This window comes from Pantherophis guttatus, chromosome 14 (genome assembly GCF_059756535.1).
Source record: "Pantherophis guttatus breed Tessera chromosome 14, ASM5975653v1, whole genome shotgun sequence".
Classification (NCBI taxonomy): Eukaryota; Metazoa; Chordata; class Lepidosauria; order Squamata; family Colubridae; genus Pantherophis; species Pantherophis guttatus.
The window spans coordinates 20,573,576-20,590,640 of NC_142076.1; the positions used below are offsets into that span (position 1 = coordinate 20,573,576).

Genomic DNA, 17,065 nt, shown 5'->3' on the forward strand with positions numbered 1-17,065 from the left:
GGTTTTATAGATTAAGTTAAATTTCCCCCGTTCTTTGCAACTGGCATCCAGAAATATCAAGATTCATTGCACTAATTTTTCTGAAAGCTGTTTTATGCTTGAGTTAAAAATACAGATGCTTTGCTAAAAATATTTCTTATCGTAGCTAAATATCTTAACTCATCACGAGAAGCGATTCCCCCCCGCACCCCTGCTAAGTTTTCCAATAACGAGAACGATATATTAATCTTCTCCTTAAATCATTGCCAATTAATCAAAGTACGAGTGCAGTTTTCAGAAGCAAAACTCCTTCCGTGCTGTACTTTCAACACTTGGCTGAAAATATCATCATCGTTGTGTCTTCCAAGACGGCGTTTTAGCCTGTTTCTTCGCTAACGTCAAAAAATGAACGAGCTGTAGGTTTGCTTTTAAATTAACAGCTGAAATTCACTCGGGTGGAAATAGAGCAAATTTAACTGTGACTAGAATTTGTCATTAAAAAGTTATTACGAAAGCAGACCAGTCTATGTTCTTTCTCGTTTGCCGTTAATGACAAAACAATTTCTCTAAAAAAAAATAATAAAATAAATTAAGTTAAATAGGAGAGAGGCTGTATTTTCAGTCGGAAAATAGTGCAAAAGGCATAATATAATAGAAGTGTAGTGAAGGCAGTCAGCTTAGAGATTTATGAGTCAATAAAGAGACAATTACAGCTTGTTTATAAAAGGAAGAGTCCGTTTTTTTGACCTGCAAGCAACAGCAAGACTCTAATAAATGATAATTCTAGCATCTCGCTTGAAACAATAAAAGTCAATAGGAAGATATAGGATTTCAATAAAATTATGACACTATATAAACTTTCTCCCTGGAACAAGTTTTCCCCACAGATATCTGATTGACTTTAGTTAGATTTGTAACTTTAATTTTGTTTCCATTGATTTTTTGTGGCCAACAACTAATTAGACAGTCAGTGTCAAATAGCCCGAATCGTGGAAGAAACTATAAAAGCCAAACCAGCATAAAAGGACAATATGCTAGAAAAAAAGCCCAAATGAACTGTATGAATAAGTACACAATTAATACGCAAATTTAGCAAATTTGTTTGCTGCCTTTTCTGCTCTTTTGGGCGCCACGATTTGCAAAGAGAGAACGAACTGGAAGTGTCACTGAAATAAGAAGTCGAATAGAGCTGTAGCTGATTTTTATTGTACTCTTTCTTTTCATTAGAAAAGGCAAAGCAATTAATAGAATTAATAGAAAATGCAAAGCAATTAATGCCCATCGATTCTCTCCTATTAGTTATCTTGGATGGGTTGTGTTAATTGTTACTGATGGATCTGTTTCATGCCAAGTGCGGTTTGATGTCTATAGAATAACAGGGTTGAAAGGGACCTTGGAGGTCTTCTAGTCCAACCCTCTGCTTAGGCAGGAAACCCTACACCACTTCAGACAAATGGTTGTCCAACCTCTTCTTAAAAACTTCCAGTGTTGGAGCATTCACAACTTCTGGTGGCAAGTTGTTCCACTGGTTAATTCTTCTCACTGTCAGGAAATTCCTCCTTAGTTCTAGGTTGCTTCTCTCCTTGATTAGTTTCCACCCATTGCTTCTTGTCCTGTCTTCAGGTGCTTTGGAGAATAGGGTGACTCTTACATTTCCCCACCGACCTCCATGATGTTTTTAGCAGGAGATGCTTACCCGTTGAGATGCTTTTCAGACCATCCTGAATTTATAGCCTCTTCCTCCTCAGATAAACAATTAGGAAGCCCTCGAGGCTTGACAGCCAATTTTGAAGCCTGCTTGGAATCCAGATCGGAAACGCGGAGGTCTGTTCACCAAAAGCTGAAATGTAAGATCCTCCCTCCCCATAAGTCATTTCTTGGACCGAGGCAGCTGAGTAAGCAAAAGGCTTTGGCAACTCCCCAAGTCTAAGCGACTGTGACTTCCAGGAGAAGCAGCAGTTCACGATGTTAGCTTAGCAAACACCGGCTAGATTCGGCCTCAATAATTCAGACGACAATCAGTGGGGAGTTCAGATCATAGAGGACTTCCCTGGAGCTTGAGGGCAATACAAGGAGGACATTCTCACCGGGCAGGAGCTTTTACTCAGGTTAACAGGGTTGGAAGGGACCTTATAAGGTCATCTAGTCCAACCTCCCGGCTCAAGCAGGAGACCCTACTCCATTTCTTGGCAACTGATTCATAGTTATGACGGTCACAGTGTCCCGCGGTCATGTGATGCCTTTTTGTGACCTTCTGACAAGCAAGGTCCAGGGGTAAGCCAGATTCACTTAACAACTGTGCTACGAACCCAAGAGCCTCTCCCTTGCTCCTGGCACACAATGGCCCGGTAGGCCCATTTTTCTCTCTCACCTGGCTCCAGAGCCTTTCTAGGAGTCTGGGGAGGGCTAAAACAGCCTTCCCCACCCCTTGGAGGCCCTCCGGAGGCCGAAAATGGCCCGTTTGCCAACTTCCTGTCCCACTGGAAGTTGGCAAATGGGACATTTCTGGCCTCCAAGGGGTGGGGAAGGCTGTTTTCACCCTCCCCAGACTCCTGGAAAGGCTCTGGAGGTTGGGGACAGCAAAAAATGTGCTCCCCCCCCAGGTCCTCTGGAGGCAGGATAAAGCCTGTTTCCCTACTTCTGGTGGGCCCAGAAGGCTGCGCCGGAGCTGAGCTCGCGTGCCGACTGATATGGCTATGCGTGCCATAGGTTCGCCATCACGTGTCTAGGGTTTGCAAGGAAGGTCGTAAAGCAGGGCAAAATTCACTTAACAAATGTCTCACTTAGCAACAGAAATTTGGGGCTCAATTGTGATCATATGTTGAGGACTACCCATACAAGTATATCATATTTAATATAAATTTTAAACAGGGATGGGGGTTCTCATTGCTTTTTTATTGTTTTATGTTAGGTTTTTATCTTTGTAAGCCAATCAGAGTCACTGGGAATGAATTGGGCGACTTAAATTCTTTAAAAAATAAAGTAAACGTATAATTTTCTTTTATCATAGTCAACGGTCGGTGTAAAATGGAAAGACGTGGGCATAAAGCAGCAGGAGAATTGGAAGAAAGTGGAGAAATGGAAATGTCTCGTGTGTGTTTGACTTGTCCTCCTCGGTGGTTGCATCGGATGGAAACTTAACAGCTTCTTCCGCTTTTTTCCCAGGCCCGTGACGGAATGAGATCCATTCTGGAATTCTACGATAGCGAGCTGAATCCGTCGGAGCACTCCCCGCAGCTCAGTTTCCGCGTGCGAGAAGCCGAGGAGCTGGTGCAGAAGGTGGAAGCCCACTGCACCGAAATGGAGGTAATGGAGGGCAAAAACATTGGGGTGAGCCGATAAAGGAGAATATTTGTAGCTCAGGGTTGACATGAAGGGTCCTTGGTGCTTCTCTGAGCTTGGTGGTTTCCTTGGAGACGTTTCATGACCCAGCTAGGGAACATCATCAGTGCTAGAAAGGAGTGGAGTTTTTGGAGAGGAAGAGCAGGAGGAAGAGGAGGAACTGGGGGGTCCTTGGTGCGCTCTGAGCTTGCTTACAGATGTTTCATGACCCAAATAAGTTACATCATCAGTTGCTAGAAGGGAGTGGGGATTGTGGAATGGAGGAAGACCGTGGAGTTTTGGATGCTCTCTGAGCATGGTTGTTTTCGTGCAGGCATTTCATGACCCAAATAAGTTGCATCATCAGTGCTAGAAGGGAGTGGGGTTTGCAAAGAGGAGGAGGAGAAGGAACAACTGTGAGGTCCTTGTTCTTTCAGCTTCCTCGTTTTATTGCAGGCATTTCATGACCCAACTAGGTAACATCATCAGTGCCAGCAAGGAGTGCAGTTGGCTGTCAGTTTATATTCTGCCTACAGGTCTGTGGGGGTCTTAGAGATTCTTTGGTTGGGCTGTTTACCATTTACGGATGGCTCTTTGGCAGTTTCTTGACTGGGCTGTTGCTTACGTCAGGCTCAAGGTTGACTCAGCCTTCCATCCTTCCGAGGCGGGTAAAATGAGGACCCAATGGCTGAACCCGCTTAGAGAGGGCTGTAAAGCACTGTAAAGCAGTATATAAGTCTAATACGCAGGTCCCATGCGCTCCATGGCATGGAACCTGGGTATTTGCAGGACCGCCTTCTGCCGCCGATAGCCTCCCACCGACCAGTACGCGCCCACAGAGAGGGCCTCCTCAGGGTGCCGTCGGTCAGGCAATGTCGGCTGGCGACCCCCAGGGTGAGGGCCTTCTCTGTGGCAGCTCCCGCTCTCTGGAACGATTTGCCCCCAGAGTTAAGAAGGATTTCGGATCTCCGGGTTTTTCGCTGTGCCCTAAAAACTTTTCTTTTCCATTAAGCAGGGCTAGCGTGAAAACCCCCCCCCCCTTTTTAGTCTTTTTTAGCTTTTAAATTGTTAAATGGGTTTTAGTTTTCAATGTTTTAACTTTTTTGGGCCACAGTTATTTAATTCTTTTAATAATTTTAAATTTTGTATTGATATGTGTTTTAGTTCTGGCTGTGCACCGCCCTGAGTCCACTAGGAGAAGGGCGGGATATAAATTGAATAAAATAAATAAAATAAATAATTGCTATTGCCCTTCCTTTCTCCCTCCCTCCCTCCCTTCTTCTTCCTTCCACAGTGATTAGAATGGAGTATTGCAGGCTGACTCTGCCCACTGCCAGGAGTTGAGCCTGGTGAGACTCGAACTGCCAAATTGCAGGCAGCCGGCAGTCAGCAGAAGTAGCCTGTAGTACTGCACTCTGACCATTGCGCCACCCTGGCTCATATGTAGCTCAATAAATCCATTTTCGGAGAGAATAGAATTCTCCCGATAAGCCGATTCCGTTGTTATTCCTCTTAAGTTTCAGCCTCAACTTTCTCGCTCGGTCCTCCCATGCCACCCCGTCACAGCCAGCGCATTCTTCCGAAAGATTTCCAAAAGTAAATAATTTTTTTTAAAAAAAACAACAACCCTTAATTTGGCTCCAGGTAGCAGCTGTTGTGGACTAAGCAGCACAATATCAAGCCATTGTTAGCGGTTGCTCTTTGAAGGAGAAAGAGAGACGGATTAAGGAGTGGGATTTTAGCCCCCCCATCCAACAACTTCCAAAGGGCTGCCCAGGACAGACAGGAGGAGAACCCCCAGAGGAATAAATTAAGACATTCCCCAAATGTCTTAATTTATTTCCGAGAGGCAGTGTGATGTTCTCAGCTACACCTAATGATGAGCCAGTACCTCTTCGCCACAACAGGCAGTTAGGAAATACAGATACAGATTGACAGAGTTGGAAGGGGATTTGTAAGTCATCGAGTCCAAGCCGGAGACCCTACACCATTTCTGACAGATGGCAATCCAATCTCTTCTTGAAAGTCTCAAGTGATGAAGCTCCCACAACTTCTGAAACTAACTTCTATTTCATTGGTTGATTGTTCTCACTGTCAGAAAATTTCTCCTTATTTCTGACCAATCTCTCCTTGGTGTCAGGTTTCGAGGTCGTCTCAAATAAATTGGCATTTCAAACAAAGTCTTTGAAGAAAAATTCCCATTTATTAAGCACGACATTCTACCTCCGACTCATCGAAGCCAACACTGACTTCCAGACCCAAAACCTTCCCTTTCCGTTCCCCACTCCCCTGCACTCATTAGCCATCTTCCAAGTCATTCTACCCCTAATCTACTGCTCCAGCTCAAAGGAATTTCCCCCCTCCCATCCCATCTCCTAGGGGATATTATCTCCAGGGAAAATAAGTAGGTGAAAAGTCAAACGTCCCTTTCCAGACGCCTCCGCTTCTCCTTCTTATGTCAGCACTAGAGTAAATGCAGCTTGAAGTGCTGACATCTGGTCAGTTTCATCCATTATTCCCTGTCCGGCCTTCGGGTGTTTTGGAAAATAGCTTGACCCCCTTCCTCCTCTCTGTGGCAGCCCCTCATATATTGGAAGATGCTATCATGTCTACCCTGGTCCTTCTCTTCACTAGACTAGCCAGGCCCAGTTCCTGCAACCGTTCATTGTATGTTTTATCCTCCAGTCCCCTCATCATCTTGGTTGCTCTTCTCTGCACCCTTTCTAGAGTCTCAACATCTTTTTTTATAGTGTGGTGACCAAAACTGGATGCAGTACTCTAGGTGTGGTCTTACTAAGGCTTTATAGGGTGGTATTAGTACCTCACTTGATCTAGATTGTATCCCTCTGTTAATGCAATTTAGGATTGCATTGCACTTGTGGTTATTTATTATTATTAATTTGATTTATATGCCGCCCTTCTCCGGAGACTCAGGGCGGCTTACAATGCGTTAAGCAATAGCCTTCATACTTTTTGTATATTTATACAAAGTCAGCTTATTGCCCCCACAAACTGGGTCCTCAATTTACCTACCTTAGAAAGGATGGAAGGCTGAGTCGACCTTGAGCCTGGCGAGATTCGATCTTACTTTAATTGCAGACAGCTGGTGTTAAATTACAATGTTCTGTCTGTTGAGCTATCCAGGCTGGTTGTTGGCTTTCCTGTCTCTCTGTGGCTAATTCCAACAATTTCTGAAGATGTCTCGTTCCTTCAGCGTGGGGATGAAGTCCTGCCTTAAAGGAATGTACAGACCAGGATTTAGAGGCAGGTCCCTGGCTAGTTAATCCGTCTTGTGTATTTGGACGCTCTTCTGTCGTCTCTTTGCGAGCAGCCTCTCCGCTGGCCCGGCTCACCCTCTGATCTAAATTTACGACCGTTGCTTTGAGAGAACCACGACGATGCTAAATATAGGCTCGGCGAAGGTGAAGCCAATAAACGTAGCTCCATTAATGTACCTTTCGTTGCAACGCATTTGGCTCAGTGTGAAACATGAAGAGCACAAGGAGAGGTGTGCAGGATGCGCTCATGCTGACACCATCCAGACTCCACAGATTCCTTACCGGGAGAGATAGATGCCGTCCACACGTCCTCTTTAACTGGTTCGTTATGAACCTGGCAGTTTCTACTCATCAAATACCGAATGTTCTCATTCTCTACTCCCAAGAGTTGGGCGGAGTCTGCTGCTGGGGTCAGGCCCGATCCACCAGACTCACACGCATAGAGTTCAAACCAGCTACTTTATTGTTTTATGCCTCTAATACAGGAATCTTCCCAGACTGGCTACTCTCGCCTGGGGAAAAAAAAAAAACCAGAAAAGGCTCAAAAGCATTCAGGACAGGGTTCAGATCTACCACCACTCTTGTGTTTATGTAAGGTGAAAAAGGTAAACATTTCCCTGTCCAGTTGTGTCCGGTTCTAGGGCACGATGCTCATCTCCGTTTCTTGGCCGAGGGAGCTAGCATTGTCCAAAGATATTTTCCGTGGTCATGTGGCCAGCATGGCTATATGCCAAAAGCACACAGAATAGCCATAGGACTCAGGCTCATAAACTGCTTCATAGTCCTCCCTAAGCAGTTTACAGAGTCAGCATGTTGCCCCCCACAATCTGGGTCCTCATTTTACCAACCTCGGAAAGATGGAAGGTAGAGTCAATCTTAAACCGGTCAGAATCGAACTCCTGGAAGTGGGCAGAGTCTGCCTGCAATACTGCATTCTGACCTCTGCGCCACCGCGGCTCTATATGCTGTTACCTTCCCACCAAAGTGGTACCTATTTATCTACTCGCATTTGCATGCTTTGGAACTGCTAGATGGGCGGGAGTTGGAGCAAGAACAGGAGCTCACCCTCCTTGCATGGAGCTCGGGTCTCAAACACGGGCCGTCAGCTCTCCAAGCTCAGCGTTTTTAACCGCCGAGGAGTCCAGGCTAATTCCCTGCTTGATCCCTTCTCTTGTCTGGGACAGTTGCTCTCAAATATCAGGTCACCTATTAAACTACCCTTTAAGCAGTCATTCTTCCCTTCCTGCTGAAATGGGCATCCAGGCACTGCTACTAACATAGAATTGTGGAATCATATGGGACGTGGTGGCTCAATGGCTAAGATGCTGAGCTTGTCGATGGAAAGGTCGGCAGTTCAGCGGTTCGAATCCCTGGTGCCGCGTAACCGGGTGAGCTCCCGTGACTTGTCCCGGCTTCTGCCAACCTAGCAGTTCGAAAGCAGGTAAAAAATGCAAGTAGAAAAATAGGGACCACCTTTGGTGGGAAGGGAACAGCGTTCCGTGCGCCTTTGGCGTTGAGTCATGCCGGCCACATGACCACGGAGACGTCTTCGGACAGCGCTGGCTCTTCGGCTTTGAAACGGAGATGAGCACCGCCCCCTAGAGTCGGGAACAAGTAGCACATATGTGCGAGGAGAACCTTTACCTTTATAAAATCATCAGATTCTTTATTGGCCAAGCACGATTGGACACACAAGGAATTATTTGCAAGGATCAACCTAAAACAGATCTCTGGGAAGGTTTTGAGTTTCCTTCCCTTTAGACAGTCCGAGTTGAAAGCCATAAAATATTGATTGGAGCCATTATGGTCATAGCTTCTTCCCTTCCTCCCATTTAAAGTTGTCCCTGCGCCTCCATTCCTCATCGGTTCCATTTCTTTAGCTTTTCTTCCAAGGAAAACCTTCGGATAAATCAAAACGTTGAGGACAGCATCTCCTGGGAAGTTCTGCATCGGCTGGCGAGGGAGGATTTATGACTTTGTCCTTTGCCTTGACCAGACTCTTGACTAGCTTTTGTGTCCATAAAATAGCCCTGAATTGCATGCATTAACCCAGCCTGTCTTTAGAAATAGAAATCATAGAATCACAGTGCTGGAAAAGGGACTTCAGAGGCCTTCTAGTCCACCCCCCTGCTCAAGGCAGGAGATTTTATATACCATTCCAGACAAATAGCAATAGCACTTAGACTTATATACCGCTTTACAGTGCTTTTACAGCCCTCTCTAAGCAGCTTACAGAGTCAGCCTCTTGCCCCCAACAATCTGGGTCCTCATTTTACCCACCTCGGAAGGATGGAAGCCCGAGTCAACCTGGAGCCCGGTGAGATTCGAACTGCCAAATTGCAGTCAGCCGGCAGTCAGCAGAAGTAGCCTGCAGTACTGCACTCTAACCACTGCGCCACTGCAGCTCATGAGGATCGATCCACTCTTTTCTTGAGAAAAGAGGCATGGACCACCTACGACTTCTGAAGGCAAGCCATTCCACTCATTCATTGCTGTCGAGAAATTTCTCCTTCATTCTAGATAACTTCGGCTGTTACTCCCTTTAAAATTAGCATCTTCCCAGTTTCCGGGTTTTTCCCCAAGAGGTGCGATGTTGGTTAGTTGATGCCTGCACCCGTTTCCCCCCCATTTAAAGTGGGCTGCTGGCCTTCAAATCGATGATAGACTAACAGAGTTGTAAGGGACCTTGGAGATCTTCTAGTCCAACCCCCTGCCCAGGCAGGAAACCCTAACACCACTTCAGACAAATGGTTGTCCAACCTCTTCTTAAAACCTTCCAGTGTTGGAACATTCACAACTTCTGGTGGCAAGTAGTTCCACTGATTAATTGTTCTAACTGTTAGGAAATTTCTCCTTAGTTCTAAGTTGCTTCTCTCTTTGATTAGTTTCCACCCATTGCTTCTTGTCCTGCCTTCAGGTGCTTTGGAGAATAGTTTGATTCCCTCTTCTTTGGGGCAGCCCCTGAGATATTGGAAGACTGCTATCATGTCAACCTTGGTCCTTCTTTTCATTAAACTAGACATTCCCAGTTCCTGCAGCTGTTCTTCATATGTTTTAGCCTCCAATCCCCTGATCATCTTTCTTGCTCTTCTCTGCACTCTTTCTAGAGTCTCCACATCTTTTTTACATCGTGGCGACCAAAACTGGATGCAGGATTCCAAGTGTGGCCTTACCAAGGCCTTATAAAATGGTATTTAACACTTTGTGTGATCTTGATTCTATCCCTCTATAATTAGCAGAATTTCTTCTATCCATCCAGCGCTCCGTTTAGGTAGCGTGGTTATAAAATCGTTGATTTAAGAGCATTGCAGGAAGCAATATTGATCCCATTGAAATAAAATTGATTTTCCCTTGCAAGGGTTATTCCACTACGTTGAGGAATGGGGTGGGGGGGGAGCTTCTCCAATAAGACCCCGTCTTTTTTGCACCCCTTCCTCTTAATAGTCCAAATATACCTCTGGGATAGGCCACCCTTTTCTACCTTGTTTCCCCTAAAATAAGACCTCCCTTGATAATAAGCCCAATTGGGCATTTGAGCGCATGCACTAAAATAAACCCTCCCCGAAAATATTTAAACACAGTCTCCGCCTTTTCCTCTGATTAGGGTTAGGGAGACAGAGCTGGAAATCAGGTAAGACGGCAAGAGGAGCCCCCTCTTGTTCCACGCTCCCCAAAGTAATAAGACCTCCCCGAAAATAAGGCCAAGCACTTATTTTGGGGTTCAAAAAAAAATATAAGACAGGGTCTTATTTTCGGGAAAACACGGTAAATCCACATGGTTTTTTTCATATCTTTGCAGGCAATTTAATTTGCTTTCCTTCCAGTGCATCAGAAATAGGTAATTATAACTTTCCCTGCAGACCCCTCTTAAGCGTTGAATGTGTCCTGTTGTATTCTTACGCACAGCGACACGTGGAAGAGAATTAACCTGGGCGAGATCTATTGTTTCTTTCTTAGCGGCTTCCCGTTGCTAATTAATTGGTCTGTTTGTTTGTTTGTTTTTTCCCCTTTAATCTATGAATACAGATATGGCTTAAACGTAGATTTAAGAACAGAGCCGTGCTTAAATTCCGCTGTGCGCTAGCTAGCATCGCAGTTCCCCCTTAAAGAAGCCAGGAAACCGAGATTGTGGGTTTTTCTCAAGATGGTGCTTCCTCTGTGTGTGTCTTTCTGTGTTTGTGTTTACATGTCTGTGTGTGTGTGTGTTTGCAGGCACGTGTGCTAAATCCATTTCAGAAATAGGAAAAGCGCTTTGGAAACCCCCTTAAGGAATTGAAGCCGGTGGAATGATGGAAGGTCTGGTGGGGGCCATTGAAGTTGTGCTATAAAGGCAATTTAATTAAAAATCATTTCACTGTGTGGCAAAGAAGCAGGCTTCCGTCACTGTTTTCTCTGGATATTGCTTAGCCGTTGCTTGTTTGAATTAAAACAGAGAAGCTTCTGAATTCCGAGGAAGGAGGAGAAAGCCCTCAACCCAGATGCCCAACGTCTTTCTGGGTAGGTCAGGGGTGTCCAACCTTGGCAACTTGTGGACTTCAATTCCCAGAATTTCCCCAGCCAGCATAAATAAAAGAGCTCCTTCGGTATGCAAACGCTGCCACAACCCGGAAGGAAATAAGACATCTGTAATTACAGGTCATGGCAGACTCATTTGTTAAGCAAGGCCCCGTGAAGATTAGAACAGGGTAGATAGTAGCAATAGCCATTGGCACTTAGACTTATATACCGCTGCACAGTGCTTTCCAGCCCTCTCTAAACGGTTTACAGAATCAGCCTCTTGTCCCCCAACAATCTGGGTCCTCATTTTACCCACCTTGGAAGGATGGAAGGCTGAGTCAACCTTGAGCCGGTCAGTATTGAACTGCTGGCAGTGGGCAGAGGGAAGGAAGGAAGGAAGGAAGGAAGGAAGGAAGGAAGGAAGGAAGGAAGGAAGGAAGGAAGGAAGGAAGGAAAGAGGGAGGGTGGGAGGAAGGAAGGAAGGAAGGAAGGAGAAAGGAAATAGCAATAGCACTTAGACTTATATACCGCTTCACAGTGCTTTCCAGCCCTCTCTAAGCGGTTTACAGAGTCAGCCTCTTGCCCCCAACAATCTGGGTCCTCATTTTATCCACCTCGGAAGGATGGAAGGCTGAGTCAATCCTTGAGTTGGTCAAGATCGAACTGCTTGCAGTGGGCAGAGTTAGCCTGCAATACTACATTCTAATCTCTGGGACGGAGGGAGGGAGGGAGGGAGGAAGAAAGGAAGGAAGGAAGGAAGGAAGGAAGGAAGGAAGGAAGGAAGGAAGGAATGGAGAAAGGAACGAAAAGAGAGAAGGAGGCAGGGCTAATGGAAGGAAAGAAGGGACGAAGGAAAGAAGGGATTAGAGTAGCAAAGCTGGCTGGGGAATTCTGGGAGTTGAAGTCCCCACACCTTCAAACGCTGCTCTAGAAAGCCCCTGATTGTCTACCCTCCTCTATTCTTCACAGGGCCTCCCTTAACAAATGGGTCTGCCATGACCTGTAATTGCAGATGTCTTCCTTCCTTCCTGGTCGTGGCAACGTTTGCATACCGAAGGAGCTCTTTTATTTATTTAGAGAATTTGCATGATGCCTTAATGGCTCAGAGCACTCAAGAAATACAATTAAAACCAGAGTGTGTTTTAAAGCAAACCGTAAACATTACTTAATAAAAACAGTAACACTATATAAAAACGATGCATATTAAAGCGGTTAAACCTAATTAAAAGGCCTGGGTAAACAAATAGGTTTTGAGCCCTCTTCTAAATTGGAGCATCTATCCAGATTTGCTCCTTAATCCCGACTCCCTATCCACAGTCCCACTGGACCAGTGATGGGTTGCTACCGGTTCTCCCCCGGTTCTTGCGAACCAGTAGTGGAAATTTTGAGTAGTTCGGAGAACCGGTAAATACCACCTCTGCCTGGCCCCGCCCGCAATTTATTCGCTGCCTCCTGACTCCCAGCTGATCGGCTAGCAGGAAAAAAATCAGGGCTCACTTGACAAAGAAGAGAGAGAGAACAACCTCTTCGGCTGAAAAAATGCTTTTAAAAGTTTTTAAAAAAAGCCTCTGATGATCGTGCGACTCAGCTGGCATCGTCAGAGGCTTTTAAAAGCATTTTTTCTACAACCTCTTCGGCCGAAAAAATGCTTTTAAGAGTAAAAAAAAAACCCCTGATGATCGCGCGGCTCAGCTGGCATCGTCAGAGGCTTTTAAAAGCATTTTTTCTACAACCTCTTCGGCCGAAAAAATGCTTTTAAAAGTAAAAAAAAAAAAACCTCTGATGATCGTGCGGCTCAGCTGGGATCGTCAGAGGCTTTTAAAAGCATTTTTTCTACAACCTCTTTGGCCGAAAAAATGCTTTTAAAAGTTAAAAAAAAAAGCCTCTGATGATCGCGCGACTCAGCTGGCATCGTCAGAGGCTTTTAAAAGCATTTTTTCTACAACCTCTTCGGCCGAAAAAATGCTTTTAAAAGTAAAAAAAAAAAAACCTCTGATGATCGTGCGGCTCAGCTGGGATCGTCAGAGGCTTTTAAAAGCATTTTTTCTACAACCTCTTTGGCCGAAAAAATGCTTTTAAAAGTTAAAAAAAAAAGCCTCTGATGATCGCGCGACTCAGCTGGCATCGTCAGAGGCTTTTAAAAGCATTTTTTTCTACAACTTTAAGAGGTTAGCCATCACTGGGATAGGTTGTGTTGAAGTTGTGAAGGGGAGAGAAGATGGCATGCCCCAGCCTTGAGTTGATACCTTCTTAAATTGTTCCAGGGTTCCACTGGATTTTTATCAAACCAAACCCTCTTTATTTATTTTTTTTATTTTTTTTTTGCATAAAACAGAACAGAGAATTCATTACATCAAAAGAAGGAGGAGAAAAGAATTAATACACAAAGCCACACTTCTCTTATATGTATTCATGTTGTGTTATTCAATTAAATGATTAACCAAGTTATTAACTTTTACGTTGCTTAACAAGAAGAGAACCATAAAAAAATATTAATGAGTTATGTATATTCCACATTTCTAAATGGCTCTCCATATGGATCCGCTGGGGGTAAAATGCTTGTTTAAATATAATCCCAGGTTCTGCTCCATACAGAAGTCCCAATCGAGATATGTCCAACAGATGATCGGGAGGTCTCTGTTACCAGATCTTATAAGAAATGATTCTTAACCATTCTTAGTGAATGATGTTTTGGTCAAATTGCTGCTACCACTGAGATGTTTTTTTTTTTTCTGATGGGAATTTGCCCTCCTGTCCTTTAAGATCTCTAGAGAAGACTTGATCTTCTCTGGATACCAGTTCAGATCCTTGAAAAGGACTAACAGATGCCTCCTCAATCATCTCACGATGTTTTTTCCAAGATAAACCTTCCTAAATGTCTATGGAGATTCTCCGTCATCCAGGACATGGTTGTCTCAGAGGTGCTTTTTCAAGAGGCAATTGGACTTTCTGGATTTTCTTTGAAGATGTTTTGCTTCTCATCCAAGAAGCTTCTTCAGCTTCTTCTTCTTCAGAGCTGAAGAAGCTTCTGGGATGAGAAGCAAAACGTCTTCAAAGAAAAACTGTGGGATAAATCTTCCTGGCTCCTTCTCCTCCTCACCTCCTGAGACGTAGCATCCATTCTCCTGACCGTCCTCCTTACTGTTGTGACCCAGGCCCAAGTAGGTAGTATTAGACGCAAACAGTTCCAAAACAAATAAGACTTTATTAGAACAGCTGAGAATTAACTCTTTCTCAGCGTAGTCCAAACTAAATCAAAACGAACTCTTCATAACACAGATTCTTCAGTCTAATCACCAACCTTGGTATAATTAGGCAAAATGCCAAAGGCTTCTCTTGGCAAAAGTTCAGAAGCAGAAGACGCCGACAAGAAATAAATGCAGCAAGACAAGAAACAAAACTATCAACGTTGTTTTCTGACAAAGAGCCCAAGAGCCGTTGCTGGTCTTTTAAGCCTTATGGGAGGGGCCAGTCATCTCTTGGCCTTACTCCTGAGTTGTCCTTTTTGCTTTAGCTGTTCTTGCCTTCTGGCAGCTCTTCTCATGCGTGCACTAGGAACAGGCTCCTCCTGTTCCTCTGCCTCTCTGCTGTCAGCCTCTGGAGGCTCCGGAGTCCGCACATCACTCCCCGATGGCCCTGGCCCCATCTCTGCCTCCGACGCAGAGCCCTCATCCGAGCCTTTCCCAGACTCCAGGACTGGCCCATGTTCTTCCTCAGCCTCCTCGCTGTCCGACTCCGCTGCCAGCTCCGCAGGCTGCTGGCGGACCACAACACTTGGTGGGCTTTGAACATCTTTTCATTTCCTCTAAATGGAGTCCCCAAACCTGGCAGCTTTAAGCATAGCTGGCTGGAGAATTCTGGGAGTTGAAGCCCACAAGCCTGAAAGCTGCCGAGTTTGAAGACCTCTGCTCTAAAGCTTTCTTTAAAACGCGGCCATCCTCAGAACCGAACCCAGAAATGAACTTCAGGTCCAAATCCATCCAGACTTTTTATGCCTTTCACCGCCGCCACTCAACGCCGCCGTTTTCTCTTCAGCCTCCGGCGCACGTGGCTGATTCCATCGAAAATCCTCTGAACATTGATTCTCCGGCCTGAGCCAAATTGCTTTCTCCAACCGCCCCTGGATTTCGTTTTTATTTGAAGTCAGGAGCTGCCTTATGCATTGCGGTTGTGTTGATTTTCTTTGTTCAAACGCTCCCCCCCGCCCCTTCCTGTCTCTTGGAGCCCACCCGCTGCCTTTGGAATAGGGCAAGCTGGCCCAATATCCAAGGTTGAAAGACGGACATCTCCGGATTCTCTTTCCGTCGCGGTGCTTTGTCCTTTCCCGTTAAATGAGCCATCTGGCTAGGTTAGGCCTGTCCGTTAATGAAACGACACCGGGGCTCCTGAAGTGTGGGTCACAGCGAGGGATGCCTCTCGGGCTATTGACGAGGCCGTTCTCCCGGGAGGGAGGCCCGCCGGAGGGCTCGCTCTTAACACATGTCTAAGCCAGGGTTTGCCGAGCAGATGGTTACGTCTTTGGGTAGGCAGGTGACCATATGTTTAAATCTTTGTTAATGGAGTCTGTAATCGTAAAGTAAAAAAAAATAAAACACCTTGTGAGTTCAGCAGGCATGGATGTCTTAACTCGGCTGGCTTCTAGCTCTGTTGTTTGTGAGCTTCCCAGTTTGGTCCTTTGACACTCACTCTCCTCCTCTTCCTCCTCTTCCTCCTTCTCCTTCTCCTTCTCCCTTTCCCTTTCTCTCCCTTTCCCTTTCTCTCTCTCTCTCCCTTTCTCTTTCTCTCTCTCTCCCTTTCCCTCTCCCTTTTTCTCCCTCTCCCTCTCTTCCTCTTCCTTTCCCTTTCGCTCCCTCTCTCCCTCTCCCTTTCCCTCTCGCTCTCCTTTTCCCTCTTCCCCTTTCTCTCCCTTTCACTTCCCCTTTCCCTTCCTCTCCTTTTCCCTTTCTCTCCCTCTCTCCCTTTCCCTCTTCCCCTTTCTTTCCCTTTCCCTTCCCCTTTCCATTTTTCTCCTTTTCCCTTTCTCTCCCTCTCCCTTTCCCTTTCTCTCCCTCTCCCTTTCCCTCTCCCTTTTTCTCCCTCTCCCTCTCTCCCTCTCCCTTTCCCTTTCTCTCTCTCTCCCTTTCCCTTTCCCTTTCTGTTTCTCTCCCTTTCCCTCCCTCTCCCTCTCCTCCTCTCTCTCCCTTTCCTCCCTCCCCCTCTCCCTTTCCCTTTCCCTCTTCCCCTTTCTCTCCCTTTCCCTTTCCCTCTCCGTTTCTCTCCCTTTCCCTCTCTCTCCCTCTCCTCCTCCTCCTTTCCCCCCTCTCCCTCTCACTCCCCCTCTCTTTCCCTCCCTCCCTCCCCTCCTCTCTTCCTTACAATAAGGATAGAAGTAGTATTTCTCTGTGCTTTTGCTCCTTCTGCCATCTACCTTGCAAAGATGACAACCATGTGGGAAGGAAGAGAGGAAGGAAATCGGTGGGTTCTAGGCAGGGATTCCAGTAATCCAGCAGTTGCAGTGACTTCCAGCTGATGTTTTTGATCCACCAATCACGGCTTGCCTAGATCTAGGTGCCAAACAGCAGTGGCAGTCACACATAATAGTTTAACAAGGCCCAACTGTAGGCGAAGGACCGGCAGAACCCGGGGGTGGCATCAAACGGGCAATCAGCCTAGAATCTCTACATAGCCACAAACCAACCAATGCCAATCTCCCTTGATTTCCGCTGACTTTCATCTAACGCCAAGGAATGCTAACCGTTAGCTAAAGTAGATCCCTGTTGCGCAGACATGAGTAATAATACCATCAATCGGTTAAACTGGAACTTCACGCATGATCCTGCTCTTTCGCGCCTGACCCAACTAAGGGCTTCGAACGGGTACTTTGAAAGTCACATGGAGTTGCCCCCCACTTCCCCTTCTTGTCGATCAGAAAGGGTCGGCAGTTTGGTGGTTCGAATCCCGAGTACAGGTCTCCTGTGTGAGCAGGGGGGTTGGACTAGATGACCTCCAAG

The 17,065-nt window shown here is 45.8% G+C and overlaps 1 protein-coding gene across 4 annotated transcripts in view; it reads left to right on the forward strand.

Moving 5' to 3' along the window:
* Positions 1-17,065, forward strand: part of MAD1L1 (mitotic arrest deficient 1 like 1) — a 350,909-nt gene that overhangs the window by 121,301 nt on the left and 212,543 nt on the right. For all 4 annotated transcript variants that reach the window (XM_087878667.1, XM_087878664.1, XM_087878666.1 and 1 more), the window contains exon 12: positions 3,145-3,285. In XM_087878667.1, the coding sequence (XP_087734793.1) occupies positions 3,145-3,285 (141 nt within the window). The remainder of the gene's footprint in view (positions 1-3,144; positions 3,286-17,065) is intronic.